The 23,492-nt window shown below is 44.1% G+C and overlaps 1 protein-coding gene across 1 annotated transcript; it reads left to right on the top strand.

Annotated features, from left to right (window-relative positions):
- The first annotated feature begins 13,856 nt into the window (after positions 1-13,856).
- On the top strand, positions 13,857-19,983 carry LOC130191299 (uncharacterized). The gene is made up of 3 exons (XM_056410995.1): positions 13,857-14,513; positions 17,532-17,721; positions 19,743-19,983. Exons 1-3 carry the CDS (start codon positions 14,321-14,323, stop codon positions 19,981-19,983), a joined length of 624 nt encoding a protein of 207 aa, XP_056266970.1. The 5' UTR covers positions 13,857-14,320.
- The last annotated feature ends 3,509 nt before the right edge of the window (positions 19,984-23,492 follow it).

The following is a 23,492-nucleotide window of genomic DNA, read 5'->3' as shown; positions in this document are numbered from 1 at the left end:
CTGAGCCGAGACACGGTGTCCTCATAAGCTGCTGTCAATGTGTCCAACAGCCCAGAAGACTCTTCAACGGCCGCGTGGACTTGCTGCTTCACCAACAGCCTCATCTTTTCTCCCGGAGACACGGAGACCGACACCGGAGGCTCCTCGGACTCCATTTTTGAACGACGCATGCGCAGTTGGATGTAGTGCATGATGGGAAACGCCTCGCTGTCGTCACGGAGAGCTGATTGGCTCTTAGATTTGACCACAAACGCCACGATATACACACAATATGCTGTCATGTTGTCATGGTAACGGGATGTATTCAAGCCCTAAAGTCTCCCACACTCAAGCTCTTAATAATAATAATAATAATAATAATAATAATGCATTTCATTTTTATCGCACTCTTCCTTCAAAGAATCTCAGAGTGCCACACATATAGTAAAAACAAATAAAACCGATTAAAACATAGTTAAAGCAACCCATAAAAATAAAAAATAAGAATGTAATAGCTGACAATAAATTAACTCAAGGTAAAAAATGCCTTCCTGAATAAAAAGGTTTTGAGGCCAGTCTTAAAAGAGTTCAGTGTCTGAGTTGCCCTCAGGTGGTCAGGGAGACCGTTCCACAAGCGTGGCGCTGCCGAGCAAAAGGCCCGGTCGCCCATGGTTAACAGGTGACGTCAGTGAGCCTTTGAGGGTTCAGGGTTTATTATATATTACAATATTATTGTATTGGGTCATCCAACAACAACAGAACACACCAGCCTCGACCTTTAGTCTGACTATTCAACATGTCAACGTCAAACAGAAGGAAAGTCCATCACCAGGTGGCGCTAATATATATATTATATATATATAATTATATATAACAGATATACATATATATATGTATATTATGTATATATATATATATTAGGGCTGTCAATCGATTAAAAAAAATTAACTAATTAATCGCACATTTTGAAATTGCGATTAATTAATCGCAATTAAAAGTTAAAAGTTAAAAGTTCATTCTTTTTAAAGACCAAACTTGACACAGAGCTGTGTTTCAAAGAGGCTCCTACCTATAAAGTGCCAGCGAGGTATTTAATATTGTGGATGATAAATTGTTTCTTCAGTGAAACATCAGATTTGTAAAAAAAATATATATATTGAGACCCCATTGGTCCTGTCATCTTTAACATTGAACAGCAGCAGAACCAGTGGCCTTGGTGACTGACTGACATTCACATATGTCACGTTAACCCTCTGGAGGCTGGGGGCATTTTATACATTTTACAAAAAAAATTAAATTCACCTTTTAAAGGCGTTTGCATATGACACATACCCCCGTGTTCTACATCAAACATTCCAGAACAATCTCAGCTCTATTCGATGAGGCTCAGTTGTCCTCGTGCGGTGTTCTCTGCTCTCTGACTGACAGGCTGCTATAGAGCCTCACCCGTGAGGTGGGAGATCCTTTGTGATTTACTGAGTGTTCATTGGTTGTTTTTTCCGCAAAATGTTGACAGACAAACGGATTGACCAATCACGTTGAAGGTGTCGTGTGACGAGTTCTTTCCGCGCCGCGTCACCCGACACGTCCCCTCCGTTCCTCTGTGTACCAGAGGGGGAGACCGGAGGAAGGAGGAGCAGGAGGAAACCCGACTGATTCATCCACGAGTTAAACTGATTTCTGCTTCTTATTTTCGCGGAAAAATAATTGTTTTAAAAACGGAAACAGTGTTAAACCGTACTGCCGCGGTTTGAGTGCAACAACTTCAACGAACACCGGAAGTAAACAAAGTTGCGTTAATTGCGTTAAAATATTTTAGTGCGTTAACGCGGCCAAATTAATCGCATAGATTAACGCGTTAACGCTGACAGCCCTAATATATATACATAATATACATATACACTACCGTTCAAAAGTTTGGGATCACCCAGACAATTTCGTGTTTTCCATGAAAACTCACACTTTTATTTATCAAATGAGTTGCAAAATGTATAGAAAATATAGTCAAGACATTGACAAGGTTAGAAATAATGATTTGTATTTGAAGTATTAATTTTTTTCTTCAAACTTTGCTTTCGTCAAAGAATGCTCCTTTTGCAGCAATTACAGCATTGCAGACCTTTGGCATTCTAGCTGTTAATTTGTTGAGGTAATCTGTTGAAATGTCACCCCACGCTTCCTGAAGCACCTGCCACAAGTTGGATTGGCTTGATGGGCACTTCTTGCGGACCATACGTACAAGCTGCTCCCACAACAGCTCAATGGGGTTGAGATCTGGTGACTGTGCTGGCCACTCCATTACAGACAGCATACCAGCTGCCTGCTTCTTCCCTAAATAGTTCTTGCACAATGTGGAGGTGTGCTTTGGGTCATTGTCCTGTTGGAGGAGGAAAGTGGCTCCAATCAAGCGCTGCCCACAGGGTATGGCATGGCGTTGCAAAATGGAGTGATAGCCTTCCTTATTTAAAATCCCTTTTACCTGGTACAAATCTCCCACTTTACCAGCACCAAAGCAGCCCCAGACCATCACATTACCTCCACCATGCTTGACAGATGGTGTCAGGCACTCTTCCAGCATCTTTTCACCTGTTCTGCATCTCACAAATGTTCTTCTGTGTGATCCAAACGCCTCAAACTTGGATTCATCTGTCCATAACACCTTTTTCCAATCTTCCTCTGTCCAATGCCTGTGTTCTTTTGCCCATACCAATCTTTTCTTTTTATTTATACGGTAGTGTATATATAATATATATATATATATATTAATGAAGCCTCCTGAAGCTTTCCATCCAGTTGGTTTGCTCATGGGCCGAAAGCTTCATGGCGCTTGATCTGCTCTACTGCGCCATCAAGTGGACAATAACTGTAACACAGGGAGAGGGATTACAACGACACCGTGACTTTGTGAAGCTTTGAATTGAAAAAAATGTATGAATGATGTTTGTGATGCCAATACATGAATTATGAATTTATTAATATGGTGTCTGTCTTCATGATGCAATGACAGGGTCAAAAGAGAAAGTGGGAACACATTCGGGAGACTGTGCTTTTGTTACAATGGACAACAATTTATACATTTTTATTGAAAAAATATCAACATACCCACAGTGCCTATGAAATACCCTTTCACAGGGCACAGATGAAGCTGGATAGATATAATATTTACCATAGTTATTATTACTATGTGCATCCCTTACTCAGAGAGATCAGCTCAAAATGCTCCAGACAGAGGAACTCTCGTCTTTCTTGCTGCTTCCATCGTTAAAAAAAAGAAGTTTGAATACTTTGCAAACAAATGCGCAATAAAGTCCAGAGTCCACAGAATGTGATTAGGAATCCGTTGCGCTTTAATGACACTTTTATTTCTAATCGAGCACCAAATACGAACCATTTTCTGAATCAGTCACGTGGTACAGCCGGCTGCCGGGGAGAGACAACAAGATGCGGAGTAGGCGAGGCGGCTGTCGTTTTGTTTTGTTTTTCCCGGAGTGGTGCGAAGCTTGTAAGCGTGACTAACGACAGAAAGTTTGGAGGATTAGTTTCAGCGGAGTGTACATACACTGACCTGTGACTGGACTAAGGATGGGAGGTGATAGTGATGGAGAGGGTGGGAGTGAGGATATGGATTATAATAGCTGGACTGAAGTGGGGAATAAGAAACGAGCCAGGAGTCGTAGCAGTAGATCTGGTAGTAGTGGGGACAGGAGAGAGAAAAGCAGGAGGATGAGGGAGGATTGCAGAGAAGGAGGTTCAAAATAATTGTGAGATTCAAGGCGGAAATGACATTCGGAAAATAAGCGCTGACTTCGCTGGGTTGAATGAGAAAGTTGGTGAGATTGTGATGGCGAAGGTGCTGGCTGATGGCGGATTGTTGATCCAGTGTAAGGACGAGGGGCAGAGAGGGAAAGCAATGAAGTTGAAAAAAGTGTGCAATGTAGTGGTTGAGAGCGTGAAGAAGTTAAATGATGGGCCCTTTGTTAGAGGCGTGATATACGGTATCCCAGTGGAAGAGAATGTGGAGCAACTGAGAGCAAGTATTAAAGGGGGTAAAGTTATAGGGATTAAACGTCTGCAGGCAAGACGAGGTGGAGAAAGGGTGGACAGTTTGTCAGTGCTGCTAGATTTTGAAGAAAGGGTGTTGCCTGACTCAGTTACAGTGGGGTATTTAAGGTATAGAGTAAGAGCATATGTCCCACCACCTTTGAGGTGTTTCAAATGCCAAAAGTATGGCCATATTGCGGCAGCGTGTAAAGGGAAGCAAAGATGTGGAAAATGTGGAGGGGAACATGACTATGGGAAATGTGAGGCTGGGACAGAGCTCAAATGTGCAAATTGCGGAGGTGCACACAGTGTGGCCTATGGTGGGTGTGAAGTGAGAAAGAAGGAAGTGGTAGTGCAGCAGCTGAAAGTGAAAATGAATATATCGTATGCAGAAGCAGCAAAGATGGCTCAGAGGGAAAGTGGGGGGGAGAGAGGGGGGGGAGATGTAGTAAGGAAGGAACCGGCTCAACAGCCAAGTGAACAACTATCGACTAAGAGTCAAAGGGGAGATGAGAATATAATGGCAGTAAATAAGGAGAACTTTGTGTTTTTCATGGCAGAAGTGGTTAACTGCACATTCCAGGCAAAAGGGAGATCTGAGAAAATTGAAATAATAGTAAAAAGTGCAGCAAGATACTTAAATCTTCATGGAATAACTGGGATGGCGGTACAGGAAGAGCTTAGGAAACAGAGGCAGTTAACCAAAGAATCATGCTCACAGGATTAATCATCATGTTAATTCTACAATGGAATGCTCGGAGTTTGTTGGCAAATGGACAAGAATTCAAAAAATATGTTGGGGATATTCCTAGTAAGCCAGATGTCATATGCATACAGGAAACATGGTTAAAACCAAATTTGGACTTTCGACTAGCTGGATATGCGTGTGTTAGGTGTGATAGGGAGGGTGGTCAGGGAGGAGGATGTGCCACATTTATTAGTGAAGACGTCACATTTAGAGAGGTGAAGATAGGGACCGAGCTCGAATATGTAACTGTGGAGATCTGGGCAAGGGAAGGAGAGGTCATAGTTGTACATTTTTATAATCCCTGTAAAAAATTAGAGGTGAATAGATTGGCACAAATTGAAAGGATAGGTGGCAACAAGGTGGTGGTATGTGGAGATTTTAATGCACATAGTACATTATGGGGTGGAGTAAGAACAGATATGCGAGTGGGAGGTAGAAGAGGAAACATCAGTGGGCAGTGATCATTTTCCAATAAAGTGTAAAATAGCATTACAAAGGAGTCAGGAACAGGGGGAGTGGATAGGTAAGTGGGTGTTTAATAGGGCAAAATGGGAACTTTTCAAATATATATGCGAGCAAGAAATTGATAAAATAGACTTAAATGAAGATGTCGACGAGGTTGATATAAAAATGACATTTACAATACTGGAAGCAGCAAAACAAGCAATAGCTAAAAGTAAAGGAAGGATGAAAAGAAAGGGGGTCCCCTGGTGGACAGAGGAATGTGGGAGAGTAGTGAAAGAAAGAAACAAAGCTCTTAAGCTGTTAAAAAGAACACATAACTTCCAGAATCTGATCCAGTACAAACAAGTGCAGGCAAGAGTACAGGGAACCATTCGGAAAGCAAAAAGGGAAAGCTGGAGGAATTACTGTCGTAGAATTGGAAGATCAACACCTGTGGGAGAGATTTGTGGGATGATCAGAATCATGAGAGGAAGCAGAAAAGTATGGCAGTATCCAGTACTGAAGAAAGGGGAGGAAACGGCAGCGACAGATGGGGAGAGGGCAGAGATGATGGCAAAAGCGTTAACAGAAATCCACAGCTCTGCCAACCTTACAGGAGAGGGTAAATTAGTGAGGGAAAGGACACGGTCGGCTCATCCTGGTGCTCTGGAAAGAAGAGACAATACTAATAGTTCAATGGATGCCCCATTTACTTTGGAAGAGGTTCAAAGGGGGATAGAAAGAGCCGGATTGACATCACCAGGGAAGGATGAAATATGTTATATAATGCTGGAGCATTTAGGTAGGTTAGCAATGACGAAATTGGTATCATTTTATAATAACATTTGGGAAATGGGGAGACTTCCTAGATCATGGAAAGAAGCTGTGATTATTCCAATCAGGAAACCGGGCAAAGATTAATCAAATCCAACAAATTATAGACCCATAGCACTAACCTCTCATGTAGGTAAAATTATGGAGAGAATGATAACCGAGAGATTAAGCTATTATATGGAGACCAGGGGAATGATAACACCTCATCAAAGTGGATTTCGGAAAGGTAGAGGAACTATGGACCCAATTATTTGTTTAGAGACAGAAAGAAAAAAAGCCCAGGTAAATATGGAGTCAGTGATGGCGGTGTTTTTTGATGTGGAAAAGGCATATGACATGGTTTGGAAGGAAGGGTTGATGATTAAGTTGAATATTATGGGAATAGGGGTCAGAATATACAATTGGATTAAAGACTTTTTACTTGACAGAGTTATCCAAGTCAGAATTGGGACAGCACTATCGAGAAGATACCCGGTGGAGAATGGTACACCTCAGGGTAGTGTAATCAGTCCAATACTGTTCTCTATCATGATAAATGATGTGTTCCTTCGAGTTCAGAGTGATATTGGACGATCCCTATTTGCAGATGATGGAGCGTTGTGCAAGAGGGGGAAGAACATAAACCATATTAAAGGGAAGGTACAAGAGGCCGTGAATGAAGTAGAAAGATGGTCTTATGCATGGAGATTCAAGTGTTCTGTGGGGAAAACTAAAACAATCTGCTTTACTAGGAAGAGAGGAGTGGTTACTCAGCTAAAGCTATATGGGCAAATTATTGAACAAGTGAAGGTTTTTAGGTTTCTAGGGGTGTGGTTCGATGATAAGCTAACATGGAATGAGCAGATTCAGATGATAGTTAGGAAATGTAAAAATATTTTAAATGTGATGAGGTGTCTAACCGGGTCGGAATGGGGAGCCAGCAGGCCTGCAATGAAGAATATTTATATTGCGCTGATGAGATCAGTTTTTGATTATGGGTTTATAGCGTTTGGAACTGCGGCAAAAACGTCACAAAAAAATTGGATGTGGTGCAATCTCAGGCTCTGAGACTTTGTTGTGGGGCTTTGAGAACAAGTCCTGTGTCTGCTCTCCAGGTGGAGGTGGGTGAGATGCCGCTGCATTTGAGACGTAAACAGTTAATGTTGAGCTATTGGGCCAATCTGCAAGGGCTTTCCGTGGACAAGCACCCAACCACAAAGGGGCTCATGCCGTGTTGGGAAAGCGAAAGGGACAAACGGGGATGCTTTGCGTGGAGTAGTGGACAATTTGCAAGGGAGATGGGGTTGAATCAGATAAAATTCACTGCTACCGTGTCGCTATCGGTAACACCTCCTTGGTTATTTTCCTCAGTATTAGTTGATCAATTTTTTCTCACTCTGAACAAAACCCAAGCACTTAAAAACATTGACAATATTGCAGGAATGGTGGAGGATAGGCTAAAGACGACATATAAATCATTTACTCCGGCATACACGGATGGATCGAAAGATCCTCGTACAGGTAGAACCGGTTTTGCGGTCACCAGCCCATCTTTTCGTTATGAAGTAAAATGGAGATCGTCAGACCATCTGTCGGTGTATACAGTCGAGACATTGGCCATTCTAGCAGCACTACAGTGGGAGGAGGAGGTTCAGATAAGTAAGGTCATCATTTGTTCGGATTCCAGTTCAACATTATTGTCATTACAATCACTCACATCTAACAGCAGGCAGGACTTAATCAATGAAATACACGAAGCACTTTTCCGTCTTAAGCATATGGGTATTTTGGTAGCATTCATGTGGGTGCCGGCACATAGAGGGGTAAAGGGAAATGAAGCAGCAGATAAACTAGCAAAGCAAGCATTGGAATGTCAGAACAAGAAGGATATTTTATTTAGCAAATCAGAAGCTAAATCACTAATAAAAATAAACATTATTAAGGAATGGCAGCACAGTTGGGAGGCAGGAGGCACAGGAAGACATCTGTATACTATTCAGAAGGATGTTAACAAGAGGACAACAATATTTAGCACTAGAAGAAAACATATAGAGTAGACTCAGGATTGGACATACAAAGCTAAACAAAACAATGCAATTAATTAAAAAACACCCAACCGGACTGTGAAAGTACTGCAAGACAGCAGAAACGGTGGATCATGTCATGTGGCATTGCCAGAAATTTAGAAACGAGCGAGGCAGGTTGAAGAGGAGGCTGGCAGTAGGAGGGGTGCAATTGAGGGATGCATTATCCTTGGGGGCAGGAAGGGTGCTGCAGTATCTGAAGGAGACAGGGTTGAATAGAAGAATTTAGGGCACTGAAGTTGACAGGGCTCCCTTCTTAGTTTAGTTTATTTTTATTTCTTTTCTTTTCTTTTCTTTTTGAGGGGATAAAGTGCTAAATATTTCTAGTTCGCAAAGAAAGGCAGTAGGTGGCGGTAATGCACCAGTTTGGATGCCAGCCACCTAAAAACAAAAAGAAGAAGAAGGAAGCGCCTTGGCTGGCTGACAGATCACTTGTTGGTTGGTCGCTGCTGGTTGCAACGCAGCAGATACGAATTGGATGGTGAAAACTACAAAACAAACCAGTGAGGGGAACCAGGCAGATGATTCTGTCGTCAAGGCACATCTATCAGTTGGAGGTTGGAAAAAATAAGTTTCCAAAATGAGGAAACATAAGGACATGAAGAAAATTGTGATGGGGCGGAACAGCTGTGATGTGACTGGACCAGAGTGGGGAGATTCTGACTTGGGAGAAAGTGACAATAGTATGGATACTAGCCAAAGTAGGCCTACTAAGGGAAGGAATGTGACAGGAGGGGGTAATGTTGGTGCGACTAACACGAAGAGAGACAGTCACAAGAGTAGTAGAGATGGAGGCGGAGGATCAGACGATCCAGACAGTTCGGAGTTTAAAATTATTTTGAGATTTGGAGAAGAGGGAGGGGTTTCTGCCATGAGCCCGTGAAACTAACCATCGTTAAAAATCAGATTGGAGATATTCTCATGGCGAAAGTTTTGAAAGACGGAAACTTATTGATTGTTTGTAGAAATGAAGAGCAAAGAGAGCGAGCGGACAGGATTAAGGAAATAGGACGGTGCAAAGTAGTGAGCTCAAACCATATCCAAAAAGAAAGTACGTGGAGTCAGGGAGTGATTTGGGGGGTCTCGGTTGGAGTCACGATGGAGGAAATTAAAGCGAACCTTAAAGGAGGAACTTTGAAAGGAGCCGAAGGCTGCAGGTGACTCGAGACGGGGTAAGGAAAGACAGTGATTACGTTGTGCTGGATTTTGAGGAGGAAGAACTTCCACAGAAAGTATCATTAGGCTACATAAGGTACACAGTGAAAGAGTTTATACCAAAGCCTATGAGGTGTTACAACTGTCAAAGGTTTGGACATACAGCTAAAGCATGTAAAGGCAGAAGGAGGTGTGCAAGGTGTGGAGAAGATCACGAGTGCAGGCAATGTAGACATGAGCAACCAAAGTGTTGTAACTGGGGAGAGCACAGCGTGGCTTACTATGGGTGTGAGGTGATGAAAGGGAGAGGAAGTACAGCAGGTGAGGTGCAGAATAAAATCACCTATGCAGAGGCAGTGAAGAGAATGGGCCAGAGTGGAGGGACGGAGGGAAAAACTAAGGCAGTAAAACAACCCACAGCAGTCCTAGAGCAGCCAAATGAGGGGAAAATAATGATAGATTTAAAAAAGCTAGTCACTTTCATAGCAGGGTAGTGAATGCTACAATGGAGGTCAAATCCAAGACGGAGAATCCAGATAATTGTTAAAGCAGCAGTTAACCATTTAGATATCAGAGGATTAACGTGGGAGGAAGTAAGAAATGATCTCAGTATTCAAGCAAGTCAAGAGCAAGTAGGGGACGGATAGGTTTAAAACACAATGCTTTACATACTACAATGGAATGCTAGGAGTTTGTTGGCTAATGGACAAGAATTCAAGAAATATGTTGAAAATGTATCTATTAAACCAGATGTCATATGCATACAGGAAACATGGTTAAGGCCAAATTTGGATTTCAGAATATTTGGATACACGTGTGTTAGGGGTGATAGGGAGGGTGGTGTAGGAGGAGGATGTGCCACATTCATTAGTGAATACATTACATTTAGAGAAGTAAAGATAGGAACTGAGCTAGAGTATGTAACAGTGGAGATCTGGGCCAGCGAAGAAAAGATAACAGTAATAAATTTTTAGAATCCTTGTAAAAAATTAGAGGCGAATAGATTGGCACAAATTGAAGGGATGGGTGGCAACAAGGTGGTGCTGTGTGGAGATTTTAATGCACATAGCACACTGTGGGGTGGAGTAAGAACAGATGCAAACGGAGAAGCAATAGAAGAGTTACTAGAAGAAAATAATCTAGTGTGTTTAAATGATGGCAGAGGGACTAGATTAGATGTCCACACGGGGAACACATCTGCACTAGATGTAACTATTGTATCAAGAAATTTAGCAGCGATATGTGAGTGGGATATAGAGGATGAAACATCAGTGGGGAGTGATCACTTCCCAATAAATTGTAAAGTGTCAATACAAAGGAGTAAAGAACAGAGAGACACAATAGTTAAGTGGGTATTTAGTAGGGCAAAGTGGGAACTCTTTGAATATATATGTGAGCGTGAAATGGATACAATTGAAATTAATGAAGATATTGAGGAGATTGATACAAAAATGACATCTACAATACTGGAAGCAGCGAAGCAAACAATTTCTAAAAGTAAAGGAAGGATGAAAAGAAAGGCAGTCCCCTGGTGGACTGAAGAGTGTGGGAGAGCAGTAAAAGAAAGGAACAAAGCTCTGAAGGTATTAAGAAGATCGCATACTTTCCAAACTTTAATAGAATACAAACAAGCACAAGCAAGGTTCGTAGAATCATTCGTAAAAGCAAAAGAAAGCTGGCAGAAGTATTGTAGCAGAATTGGAAGAGCAACACATGTGGGAGAGATTTGGGGGATGATTAGAAGCATGAGAGGAATGAGGAAAGTGTGGCAGTATCCAGTGTTGAAGAGGGGGGAGGAAACAGCAGCGTCAGATGGGGAGAGGGCAGAGATGATTGCAAAAGCACTAACAGAAATCCACAGCGCTGACAACCTGACGGTAGAAGGTAAGAGAGGACGGGAAAGGACACAATCAGCTCACCGCGATGTTCTTGGAAAGAGAGATGATACTAATAGTCCAAGTGATGCCCCATTTACCTTAGAGGAACTGAAAAGAGCAATATAAAGAGGAGGACTTACATCACCAGGAAAGGATGACATTTGTTATATAATGTCATCCTAGTATAGCATTTAGGTAGTATAGCAATGATGAAATTGTTATTTTTTTATAATAAGGTTTGGCAAGTGGATACCTAGGTCTTGGAAAGAAGCTGTGATTATCCCAATCAGGAAACCAGGTAAAGACTCATCAAACCCAATGAATTACAGACCCATAGCATTAACATCCCATATAGGTAAAATAATGGAAAGAATGATTACAGATAGATTAGGATTTTATATGGAGTCCAGGGGAATGATATCACCTCATCAAAGTGGATTTCGGAAAGGTAGAGGTACTATGGACCCAATTATTTGTTTAGAAACAGAAATCAGGAAGGCCCAGGTGAATAAGGAGTCAGTGATGGCTGTGTTCTTTGATGTGGAAAAGGCTTATGATATGGTTTGGAGGGAAGGGTTATTGATAAAATTAAATATGATAGGAATAGAGGGGAGAACATATAATTGGATTAAAGATTTTTTAAGGAACAGGTTTATTCAAGTCAGAATTGGGGCAGCACTATCTAGACGATACCTGGTAGAGAATGGTACACCACAGGGTATTGTCATTAGTCCGATACTGTTCTCAATCATGATAAATGATGTTTTCCTTCAAGTCCAGGGTGATATTGGCCGATCTCTATTTGCCGATGATGGTGCACTGTGGAAGAGGGGGAAGAACATAAATCACATTAAAGGTAAAGTACAAGAGGCTGTGAAAGTGGTAGAAAGATGGTCTTATTCATGGGGATTCAAATTTTCTGTGGGGAAAACTAAAACAATCATGTTTACTAGGAAAAGAGGAGTTGATGCTCAGATAAAGATGTACGGACAAAAAATTGAACAAGTGAGAGTTTTTAGGTTCCTTGGTGTGTGGCTCGGTGATAAATTAACATGGAATGAGCATATTCAGAGGATAGTAAAGAAATGTAAAACGATTCTAAATGTAATGAGGTGTCTAACAGGTTCAGAATGGGGAGCCAGCAGGGCTGCGATTAAAAACATTTATATCGCTCTGATGAGGTCAGTCCTTGACTATGGCTGTGTCGTATTTGGATCAGCGGCAAAAACTTCACTAAAGAAGCTGGAAGTGTTGCAATCCCAAGCTCTGAGACTGTGTTGTGGTGCCTTTAAGACAAGCCCTGTGGCTGCTCTGCAGGTGGAGATGGGTGAAATGCCGCTGCATTTGAGACACAAGCTCCTAACTATAAATTACTGGGCCAACCTGCAAGGGCATTCTAGAGAAAATCATCCAACAAAAAAAGTGCTTCTGCCATGTTGGGAAAGAGACAGGGCCAAACACGAGTGTTTCGCATGGAGCAGTGAAAAATTAGCCAAAGATATGTCATTGGATCAGATAACATTCACCCCTGCAATACCGCTATCAATTACACCACCATGGCTATTTCCCTCAGTGTCAGTTGATCTTTATTTTTTAGACAAAGCCCAAGCATTTAAAGACAATAATAACGTGGCAGGAATGGTGGAGGATAGACTGGAGACGACATACTTATCATTTATTCCAGCATTTACAGATGGATCAAAAGACCCTGATACAGGGAGAACTGGGTTTGCAGTCACCATACCGTCCCTAAGATATGAAGTTAAAAAGAGAACCTCAGAGCATCTGTCTGTGTATACAGTGGAGACGTTGGCCATCTTAACAGCACTGCAGTGGGTAGAGGAGGTTCGGGTCGAAAAAGTCATTGTCTGTTCAGACTCTAGTTCAGCACTATCCTCATTACAATCATTTACATCACATAGCAGGCAGGATTTAATTAATGAAATATATGAAACACTGTTCCGTCGAAAGAATATGGGTATTGTCGTAGCATTTATGTGGGTACCAGCACACAGGGGGGTGCAAGGAAACGAGAGAGCAGATACACTAGCAAAACAAGCGTTAGAAAGGCAGCACAAGATGGACATTTTACACAGCAAAGCAGAAGTTAAAACAATTATCAAAAGAAACATTATTAAGGAATGGCAGCATAGTTGGGATGTAGGGGAAACAGGAAGACATCTGTATGCTGTGCAGAGGGAAGTTGGCAAAGGGAGGCCAGCTAGAAGAAGCACCGCAGAAGAACACATAGTAACCAGGCTGAGGATCGGGCACACAAGCCTGAACAAGACAATGCATCTCGTAAATAAACACCCAACAGGACTATGTGAGCACTGTCAAGTACCAGAATCTGTAGAACATATAATTTGTCATTGTCAGAAATACACACTTGAGAGACACAGGTTGAAGAGGAAGCTGGGAGTGGAGGAACTAAATCTAACAGATGCGTTAAATTTGGGGGCAGGACAGGTATTACAATATTTGAAAGAAACAGGATTAAGTAATAGAATTTAAAGCACTGACATTTTTGAATCTCCCTTTTGTTTTGTTTGTTTTATTGATTTTGTTTTGTGGGTATTTTTTTGGGTTTGGTTTTGTTTGTTTGGTTTTGTAAGGGGATAGGGTACTCTGGTCCACACTCCACTACAGCAGGCGGCGGAAATGCACCGTTCACTGGATGCCATCCGCCTAAAAACTTGAAAAGAAGAAGGAAGCGCCTCGACATCCGCTTCACGAAACATCTTCCTGGCGCCTCGTGTGGAAGCCTCGAGACAAAGGACACGTCGCTGCCCACCAGAGCCCGGATGTGCGGACACACGTGTTGAAGTGGACTTTGTAGAAAGTGTCGCCTCAGACTCACGAAGCTCGCGTCGCGTGGTAACAGGAAGGAGACGGAGACGGAACTCGCAACACGGCGCGAGTCGCAGCGACTCTCTGGAGACTAAACCGCGCGTCTCATCGCCCACGATGCCCACGTGACCCTGTGCGAGCGACTCTGTGTTGTTCCGCTTCATCGGAAGCGTCCAGATTGTGTCCTCGTGTCCTGCGGAGCTCATGACGTCATCGTGCCAGCAGGAGATACACGGACCCGAGCGGAGCCGAGCGACGCCGAGCGGAGCAGAGTGAGCGGAGCGTTTTTAACGGAGCTGTCTGGAGGAAACGTTTCTGAGCTCGTGAAAATGTCTAAAGCCCAAATGCTGAGAGGTTTAGTCAACCAGCGACTCACTGCGGCTGCGCAGGAGATCTGCGGGCTGTTTGAAGGAACGATCGCAGAGTACGAGGAGGAACTGTGTAGTTTAAAAGAGGAGAACGAGCGACACCGGAAGCTGCTGCACGCCGTGTTCAACCCGGAAGTCCGGTTGCAACGAGCAGGTGGGTTCTCTTTGTTTATCACTTTAACCTGATAGTGGGGCAGATGGTAGAATAATCGTGTAATTTATGATGACAGCACGACATTGTGTGGAGTTGTTCTCCAGAGGTCTTCTGCCCGATTTTTTTGCCTCTATTCTTATGTATCTAAGTGATCATTTTAAACATGCTAATTTATTAGACTTACTACGATACATCTCACAGGTACTGATTGTACTTTTACTGTCCTACATCTCAGAGGTACATATTGTATTGTTACTGTACTACATCAGAGGTACATATTGTATTGTTATTGTACTACATCAGAGGTACATATTGTATTGTTACTGTACTACATCAGAGGTACATATTGTATTGTTACTGTACTACATCAGAGGTACATATCGTATTGTTACTGTACTACATCAGAGGTACATATTTTATTGTTACTGTACAACATCTCAGTACAATCACTCAACAAAAAGACTGTTTGTGGTTCTGGCTTCTCATTGGTGGAACAAGCTCCCCACTGACATCAGGACAGCAGAAAGTCTACAACTATAAACACATCTTTTCCGACTATACCTTGAATAAAAACAGATTAGCACTTCAGTGTCACTTGATTGGCACTTAGTTATGGTATTACTTGTATTATGTTACAACTCATGGAATTACTAATTGTATTACTTATAATACTGATGGTATTACTTGTAGTATTACTGATGGTATTACTTGTAGTATTACTGATGGTATTACTTGTAGTATTACTTATGGTATTACTGATGGTCAACCCCTGCTTTCACCACTGTTCTTCTCTTTGCCTCCACTCTGGCCCAACACTGATGTGGAGCTGAGGTGTCAACCAGTGCATACAACCTGCAACTCTGGTGTCCTTCAACAGCCGCTGATACTCCTTGCTTCTCTGCATAGATCTCCCGAGCCTTCACAGTTGGGTTTCCACAAACCTCTCTTGTGTTCCAGGATCTCAGATCTTGTATCAGGGAGTCGTTAAAAGTACAATGTTGTTGGTCCCCCTGGTGGCGAGTACGGATGCAGGACTTTTAACCAATGTCTCCTTTGGTGGATGGTGTCATGCAGAGGTGTGATGTCATCATCATCTACCCTTGCTTCCTTTTCAGTGTCTCTTTATTCTCCAGTTGAAGCATTTGGTAACTAGTGGGTGTGGCACATTTCTGTTCGGTGGATACAGTTCGCTGTCAGCTGTTGGATCTGGGCACCCCTAATTTTGTGTCTCTGGTCCCGTGGATCACTATTGCCTTGTGGCTGAGTATTGGGTGCTTGTTATGGCGGGGATAGACATTAAGGGAGTACTGAAGCGGTCCTGACTGAGACTGCTAACCCTTTAGTAAAGTCTCCTCTTCCTCTCATTACTGGGGTCCCTCAAGGCTCCATCCTGGGTCCCCTCTTCCTCTCACTACTGGGGTCCCTCAAGGCTCCATCCTGGGTCCCCTCTTCCTCTCACTTCTGGGGTCCCTCGCGGCTCTGTCCTGGGTCCCCTCCTCTTAGATAGATAGATATATACTTTATTAATCCCCAAGGGGAAATTTGTCGTGACAGTAGCAGCAACACACAAGAGTAAAAACAAAACACAAATATAAGAAACAGGGATGAAAGATATAGAAGTATACAAGTAAAATACAAAACAAAATATATATGTAAATATACAACACACATGCATACACAACACACAACAACACTGACAAATCAAATACACAAAATATTAAATATAGACAGAGTGCAAAAAGCAAAGTGTGTATGAGTGCAGAGCAAATGAAATGTGTGTATGTGTGTAGTGCAAACAAATGAGATGTGTGAAGTGCAGATCAACATAGTGTAAGTATTCAGTTATTGCACTATGATCTGGCAAGAGGTGATCTGTTGTAGAGCCTCATAGCCGTCGGCAGGAATGTTCTCCTGTATCTGTCCTTGTGGCAGCGGAGGCGTGAGGACGTCTGGAGAAAGTCCTCCTCTGTCCCTGTAGGAGGTGGTGGAGGGTGGTCCGGGTTGTCCAATATGGACACAAGTTTCTTCAACCTCCTCTCCACCACCTGTTCCAGGTGCTCCAGCTGGCAGCCGATGATGGAGCCAGCCTTCCTAACCAGTTTGTTGAGGCGGCTGGTGTCACCGGCTCGATGCTGCTCCCCAGCAGACAATGGCAAAGTGCAGCACACTGGCCACAACCGACTGGTAGAATAACTCCAGCATCTTGCTGCACACGTTGAAGGATCGAAGCTTTCTCAGGACAAAGAGTCGACTCATCCCCTTCTTGTACACAGCGTTGATGTTGGCCTTCCAGTTCAGTCGGCTGTCGATGGAGACGCGCAGGTACTTGTACTCCTCCACCATGTCCACGTCCACTCCCAGGACACTCAGAGGTGTAGGAGCTGTCGCCTTCCTCCTGAAGTCCACCACCATCTCTCTGGTCTTGGCCACGTTCAGCCGCAGGTGGTTCTCATCGGCCCACTTTACAAAGTCACTCAGCACTGCCCTGTACTCCTCCTCCCATCCATCCCTAATACACCCGACCACTGCAGAGTCATCAGAGTACTTCTGCAGATGGCACTAATTCTCTCGGCTCTGTCATTTGCTCGCATGACATCAGGACAGCAAAGTCTCTACATCTTCTGCCGAAAATAAAAAAAACATCTTTTCCAACTACGTTGAATAAAAACAGATTAGCATTTCAGTGGCACTTGAATTGCACTATGGCATTACTTATATCATTACTTATGGAATTACTCATGGTATTACTTTTGGTATTTTTAGTGTTTGGCATTCTTGGAGAACTGTTACTTTCTTTATTGTTGTTCTGAGTTTGTACTGGTGGTCGAATTCACTTATTGTAAGTTCATTTGGATAAAAGTGTCTGCTACTTGATGTGTAATGTTCTTTTTATTTAGAGGTCATGCTTCTCTCATACACAACTAACTCTCAGAATATTCAGTGATAAACCTCTTAAACAATTAACAGTTTAATAAGAGATTCATAAGATGTATAAATGTATGTTACTCTTTTCCACAGACGTCCAGCTGCTGTTGGTGGTTAAAGAAGAGGTTCCTTCTGAGCAGCAGGTCTGGAGCTTCAGTCTGGACCAGGTGCATCCAGAGTCCCTCCTAGTTAAAGAGGAACAGGAGGACCCAGAGCCCCCCCACATTAAAGAGGAACAGGTGGACCCAGAGCCCCCCCACATTAAAGAGGACCAGGAGGACCCAGAGCCCCCCCACATTAAAGAGGACCAGGAGAACCCAGAGCCCCCCCACATTGAAGAGGAACAGGACGACCCAGAGACCCCATTAAAGAGGAACAGGAGGACCCAGAGCCCCCCCACATTAAAGAGGAACAGGAGGACCCAGAGCCCCCCCACATTAAAGAGGAACAGGAGGAACTCTGGACCAGTCAGGAGGGAGAGCAACTTCAAGGGCTGGAGGAGGCTTGTCTCAAGTTCTCATTCACTCCTGTGAAGAGTGAAGCTGAAGAGGAAGCCCAGTCCTCTCAGCTTCATCAAAGACAAACTGAACCGATGGAAATAGAAGCTGATGGAGATGATTGTGGAGGACCAGAACCAGCCAGGAACCCAGATGCCGAGTATCCAGCCAGGAACCCAGATGCTGCCCTATGCGCACCGAGACCTGCACAGCTTGTTGTTTCTAATAATAGTCGGTTGGAGACTGTAGTGTGTGTGAACGAGGATCCTCAATCAGGCTTGATGAATGGTGTCAGTACCAGTAATTGGTGTGACATGGACTTTGAGATGTCTGTTGTGGATGACGGGGAGTCTGTGGTATGTGATGTTGATGTAGTGCTGGATAGCACCGAGGGTATGCAAGTGACTGTTGAGCCCCCAGTTGTTGCATCGACATCTAGAGTGTATCATGATGGGGCTATTCACCCCCAGGAGCCCCTGGGCTGTATACAAGTAGGTAGGGGAGGTGTTGGACAACCATCAGGTGTTGGACAACCATCAGAGGGAGGGCGTAGTAGGATATCAAGGGATATCCCCATATTTAATGCTTTTGAGCTACGACAGAGGGTTGATGTCCGCAACATCCAGTTAAATGACATCGAACGGGTCCCGGAGATGATTAGAGAATCCGTAGTGGGTGTAATCGAGCAAGCTGTAGACGGCGCCCCTCGCGGTAGCGTTTTGAACGTTGTGTTGCGTGGACCGTCGCTGGCCAGCGATGTGCAAACCATCTTAAATGCCAACGATTCATACAATGTGGACTTGTTTCTTGAGCAAGTAGCCCAAATGTTGCAGAGCAACGACGACTCCATAGCCGACGATGCGTTGGAGTTGGTTGTCACAGTTGCCCGAAACCAAAGTGGGGGTGTGGGGGCGCGGTTAAAACTAGGCGGTATATCTCGTGATGAGATCCTGTCAAAAAAGTGGCGCTTTCTCTTCTGTCCGGATAATCAGGGCAACAATCTGTGCTTTGCGCTCTGCCTGGCCCATTATATACAGCCACAGTCATCAGGGCCTGATAAACTGTCCCATGCCGTACGGTTTCAACAGGCCGCTGGTTTTGACATCACACACCCCGTCTCCCTCGCCGACATTGGCATCTTTGAAAGACTTTTGAGTCTAAAGATTATCGTATTTCAGAGCATCGGACCTAACCCACTAGTGTGTTTCCAGACCCATGACGCTCCTGATCCTCGCACAGTGTGGTTATATCTACACAATGATCATTATTACATGATCGAAAACAAGCGTGGGTTTTTCGGGGCAAGATACGTGTGTAACTTTTGCTACCAGTCATACGCTGTGATACTGCGTCACGACTGCTCCCAGAGGTGCAGTGTGTGTTTCACCACAGAGTGTCGGGCCCACGCTGAAGCCACCCTGACCTGTGTGGACTGTAACCGCATCTGTAGATCACAATTCTGTTTTGAGCAACACAAAAAGCCTGAAGTAGTTCATAACATCATACCTTGTAACGTAATGAAATGCTGTGGCGCTTGTAGTCTAACATACAAGGTTTACAAAAGAAAACACACCTGTGCCGCCCCCCGTTGTTCACGCTGCGGGGAGCCTCGGCCGGAAAGCGACGATGAGCATGCCTGCTTTATTCAACCAGTTGCGAAGAAACCGGCTCATACCAAATATATCCTGTTTGATTTTGAGACACGGTTTCACAACGGGAAGCATGAGGCCAACTTTGTGTGTGCCATGGATTTTGAGGGGCACAGGTTTTGTTTCACAACATTAAAATGTGTTGATGCCTTTGTAAGGCGGTACAGAATGCCCAAATACCAAGGCTACACCTTCATAGCCCACAATGCATCTGGTTTTGACAATTGCATCCTGTTGGAGTATTTTGTCAAACAGGGTATCACGCCTGGTGTGACCATGAGGGGGAGCCGTGTCGTCCTGATGTATGATCAGACATACCAGCAGCGGTGGATCGACTCATTCAGTTTTCTCCCCATGCGTCTGTCAAAACACCCGAGGCCTTGGGCTTTGAGGATCTGACAAAAGGCTGTTTCCCACACCGGTTTAACACCCGAGAACATGAACACTATGTGGGTAATTACCCTGACCCCTCATACTATGGGTATGATGATATGATGGACAGTGACAAGGCCAAATTCATGAGTTGGTATGACACTATGCGTGAGGAGATATTTGATTTCCAGGTGGAGCTCGGGCGCTATTGTGTCAATGATGTTGAACTACTGCGGAGAGCGTGCACAACCTACCGTAGTAGCTTCATGCAGTGCACACAGCTAGATCCCTTCATGTACACCACGCTGGACGCTAGCTGCATGGCGGTGTTCAAAACCCTGTTCCTACCTCGCGACACAGTCGCTTTGACGTATGACGGAGCTTACACACTGGCTGAGCGGTCCGCCTCAACAGCCAAAAAACGGGAACAGTTAAACCCCAGAGAGGCGCTCTTTGGGGCACGTACCAATGCGAGGAAGCTGTACCACGCCGTCGATGCTAGTGCTGGCGAGAAAATCAGGTACTACGACTTTACGAGTCTGTATCTCTCCGTCCAAAGCACCAAGCCGTACCCCGTTGGCCATCCACAGATTATCTTTGAGGACTTTGATTCCATCGATAATTACTTTGGCTTTGTAAAATGTGTGGTCCTCCCCCCAAAAGACTTGGTCCATCCTGTCCTCCCCCACAGATGTCACGGAAAACTCACGTTTCCCTTGTGTGACGTGTGCCGAGGCGTTGAACCAGTCTGCTGCTTGTGCACACGGTGACCTGGAGAGACAGCTGCCGGGGGTGTGGGTATCCATGGAGCTTCAGAAAGCCCTTGAAAAAGGGTATCTGATGGTGTCCATTGAAGAGGTGTGGCATTTCCCCAACAAGACGGACACATTGTTTAAGGGATATGTCAGCACCTTTCTCAAGGGTCAACAGGAGGCATCGGGGTACCCGGCTCATGTTAAAACGGAGGCTGAGAAGGCAAAATATGTGGCGGACTATTTTGAGAACGAGGGCATTCAGCTCGACCCCTCCAAAATCTGTGTCAATGAAGCCACGAGGAGCTGTAACAAGCTCCTGCTCAATTCCCTGTGGGGGCGTTTTAGTCATGGAAACGACACGCCCTCCTGTGAACTGATCACGGATCCGTCCCGCTTCACACAGCTGATGTTCAGCGGTCAATTAGACGTGCGGCAGTTCTGTTTCATATCGGACGATGTGGCTCTGGTGCAGTGGCGACATGCAGGCGGCCGAGGCTCACCCACGAAAGATGTAAACGTCTTCATAGGGGCCATGACGACAGCCCATGCGAGACTAATGCTGTACGACGTGTTGGACACTCTGCAGAAGCGCGTCTTGTACTGTGACTCGGACAGCATCGTGTTCACCTCTGTGGCGGGCGTCGTCCCCTCTCGGCCCACGGCTCGGAGACCTGAAGGACAAGCTCAACAATGGTGACTTGTGTGGCTCCCCTGAGGAGGACTACATCACAGAGTTTGTCTCTGGGGGTCCCAAGTGTCATGCATATACCACTATGCACGGCAAAACAACCGTCAAATGTAAAGGCGTCACCCTAAACGCTAGAAATGTGGCGCTTGTCACACCCTCGTCTCAGAAATGCTCTCAGCGTTTGTAGCCAATCGGAACACAACCGCGATTCTAAAGCCATGACCCCGAACACTTGAGGAATCTTGCTCTGTTGGAGTTGATGTGTAAATCTCCACCTATGGTGCGGAGTGTCATTGTGAGTAATGCTGTGCAATGAGATAAATTACTATCGCTGTGAGTACATGATTTGCTATAACTTCACACAAGTTATTAAAGAATATCTTCTATAGATTATTGTTTGGTGATTTACTATATTATCAAAGGATATCTCTGTGTAGATAGTTTGATAACATACTGTATTCTTAAAGAATGTCTTTGGATTGGGATATTTCAGAGGAAGGAAACTGTGAGGTTTGATTGTGTATTGGCCACAGACACACACAGACGCACACACACACACACACATACATGCTTGTGTCTCTCAGGAAGTTCACGCCTGGCTGGGAGAGACGGGGGCAGCAGACTGAGGCGTCCTGAAGGACCCCTGCGATGCCATTCAGATCAGGGGACAGAACGACGCAGAGGAAGATGGAGTGATGACATCATGTGGATATGCGAATCCACCGACTGACAGACGGCTCAGCCAGTGAGCGGATTAGGACCAATGTTTTACCTAGACAGGTTAACCAATGAGAAGTGAATATCTTCCCCTGGGGCCGGGACGCCCGGGAAAACAGATGTTGACCAGAGAGACGATGCTTTTTGACCTTTTGGATGACGGCAGAGAAGCACTGCACGCAGGTCAGCTGCATGGAGGCCGAGATCCTTGAGAAGCCCTCAGCTGAGGATTAGATTTAGTGAGCGTGATTTACTGTTAGTCCAGAGTTCATGTTGAGAGACCTTCATTTATCAAGCTGTTTTCGGAATTTGTAATCTGAGAACAACATTAATGTTAACATGACTAAAAAACAAACATGAACAAAGTACTTTCTTCTTGTCTTATTTTCAAGGTTTCATATGAAGCTAATGCATAACATATTAAACTAATAAGAGAATAACTGAGTCAGTTGTCCTCCTGAAACACCACAAAGTCCAGAGTTCATGTTGAGACCAGAGAACATTTGTCAGTCCGTCTCTGTGCTTTAAACTTTCCTCTAAAACATGTTTGTCACAGAGAAATGAGAGAGTTTGATATCACTTGTTGATTTTTACAACCACAATGTGTCTGTTGACAAAAGATTCATCACACACACTTAAAAACCTTTAAAATAATAATAACATGTTTGGGTCTGTGGAGGATTTATTGAGTCCTGACACACATGAGACAACAGATACTGTGGAGTTGATTATTTACAAGTATTACTTTGTTCCTTCTTGATAATTAAAGAAGTCAGAGAAACTTTAACCCACAGCCTCAAACCTCACATTCCAGAAATACTATTTACAACCTGAGAGCTGATGAGAAAAGTGTTTGTAAAGTGGAAGCTCTTCTCTCCCACCTTCCCCATGTGCCCTGAACGCAGCATCCTTGTTCCCTCGAGCAGACTGACATTGTGTGAGTTTACATCACTTTAAATGTCTCTTATATAGTGTAAAGCTGCCAGAGGCTCAGTGAAGCGTGTCCACGTGTTCCTGTCGTGAACATCACGGCAGGTCAACAAGTGAAATGTGAAAGTGAAGCTCACCACCAGGGGGCGCCCTCCTCCTGATAACCAGGATGTAGTGGAGGTCCAAGCACCTCGACTCTCTGTCCACACAGTTTACACCCAACAGGTTTTTAGTCTCATGAAAACGTGTCCGGTAAATTATTCTCGTGTCATAATGGTGAAAAGTGTCAAACTGATATTAATTCCTTAGTTATAATGAACTTTACTGTCACTGACTGAATGCACAACAATATCATAAAAGCATAAACACATGGACGGTATTATCTCCAACAGTCAGTGAAACTTGAATCCTTCTAAAGGTTTAACACGTTTGAGTGTGACGTCTGT

Source organism: Pseudoliparis swirei, unplaced genomic scaffold, assembly GCF_029220125.1.
Source record: "Pseudoliparis swirei isolate HS2019 ecotype Mariana Trench unplaced genomic scaffold, NWPU_hadal_v1 hadal_33, whole genome shotgun sequence".
NCBI lineage: Eukaryota > Metazoa > Chordata > Actinopteri > Perciformes > Liparidae > Pseudoliparis > Pseudoliparis swirei.
Note: the sequence above shows the minus strand (reverse complement) of the source record. Positions and strands in the feature narration are given on the sequence as shown.

What these genes read in the sequence shown, in the direction of transcription:
- LOC130191299 (XM_056410995.1), top strand. Translation starts at nt 14,321, where the DNA reads ATGTCTAAAGCCCAAATGCTGAGAGGTTTAGTCAACCAGCGACTCACT. An exon ending in AGTCCGGTTGCAACGAGCAG is followed by an intron (nt 14,514 to 17,531) that starts GTGGGTTCTCTT and finishes TCTTTTCCACAG; the next exon opens with ACGTCCAGCTGCTGTTGGTG. An exon ending in AAAGAGGACCAGGAGGACCC is followed by an intron (nt 17,722 to 19,742) that starts AGAGCCCCCCCA and finishes TGCCTTTGTAAG; the next exon opens with GCGGTACAGAATGCCCAAAT.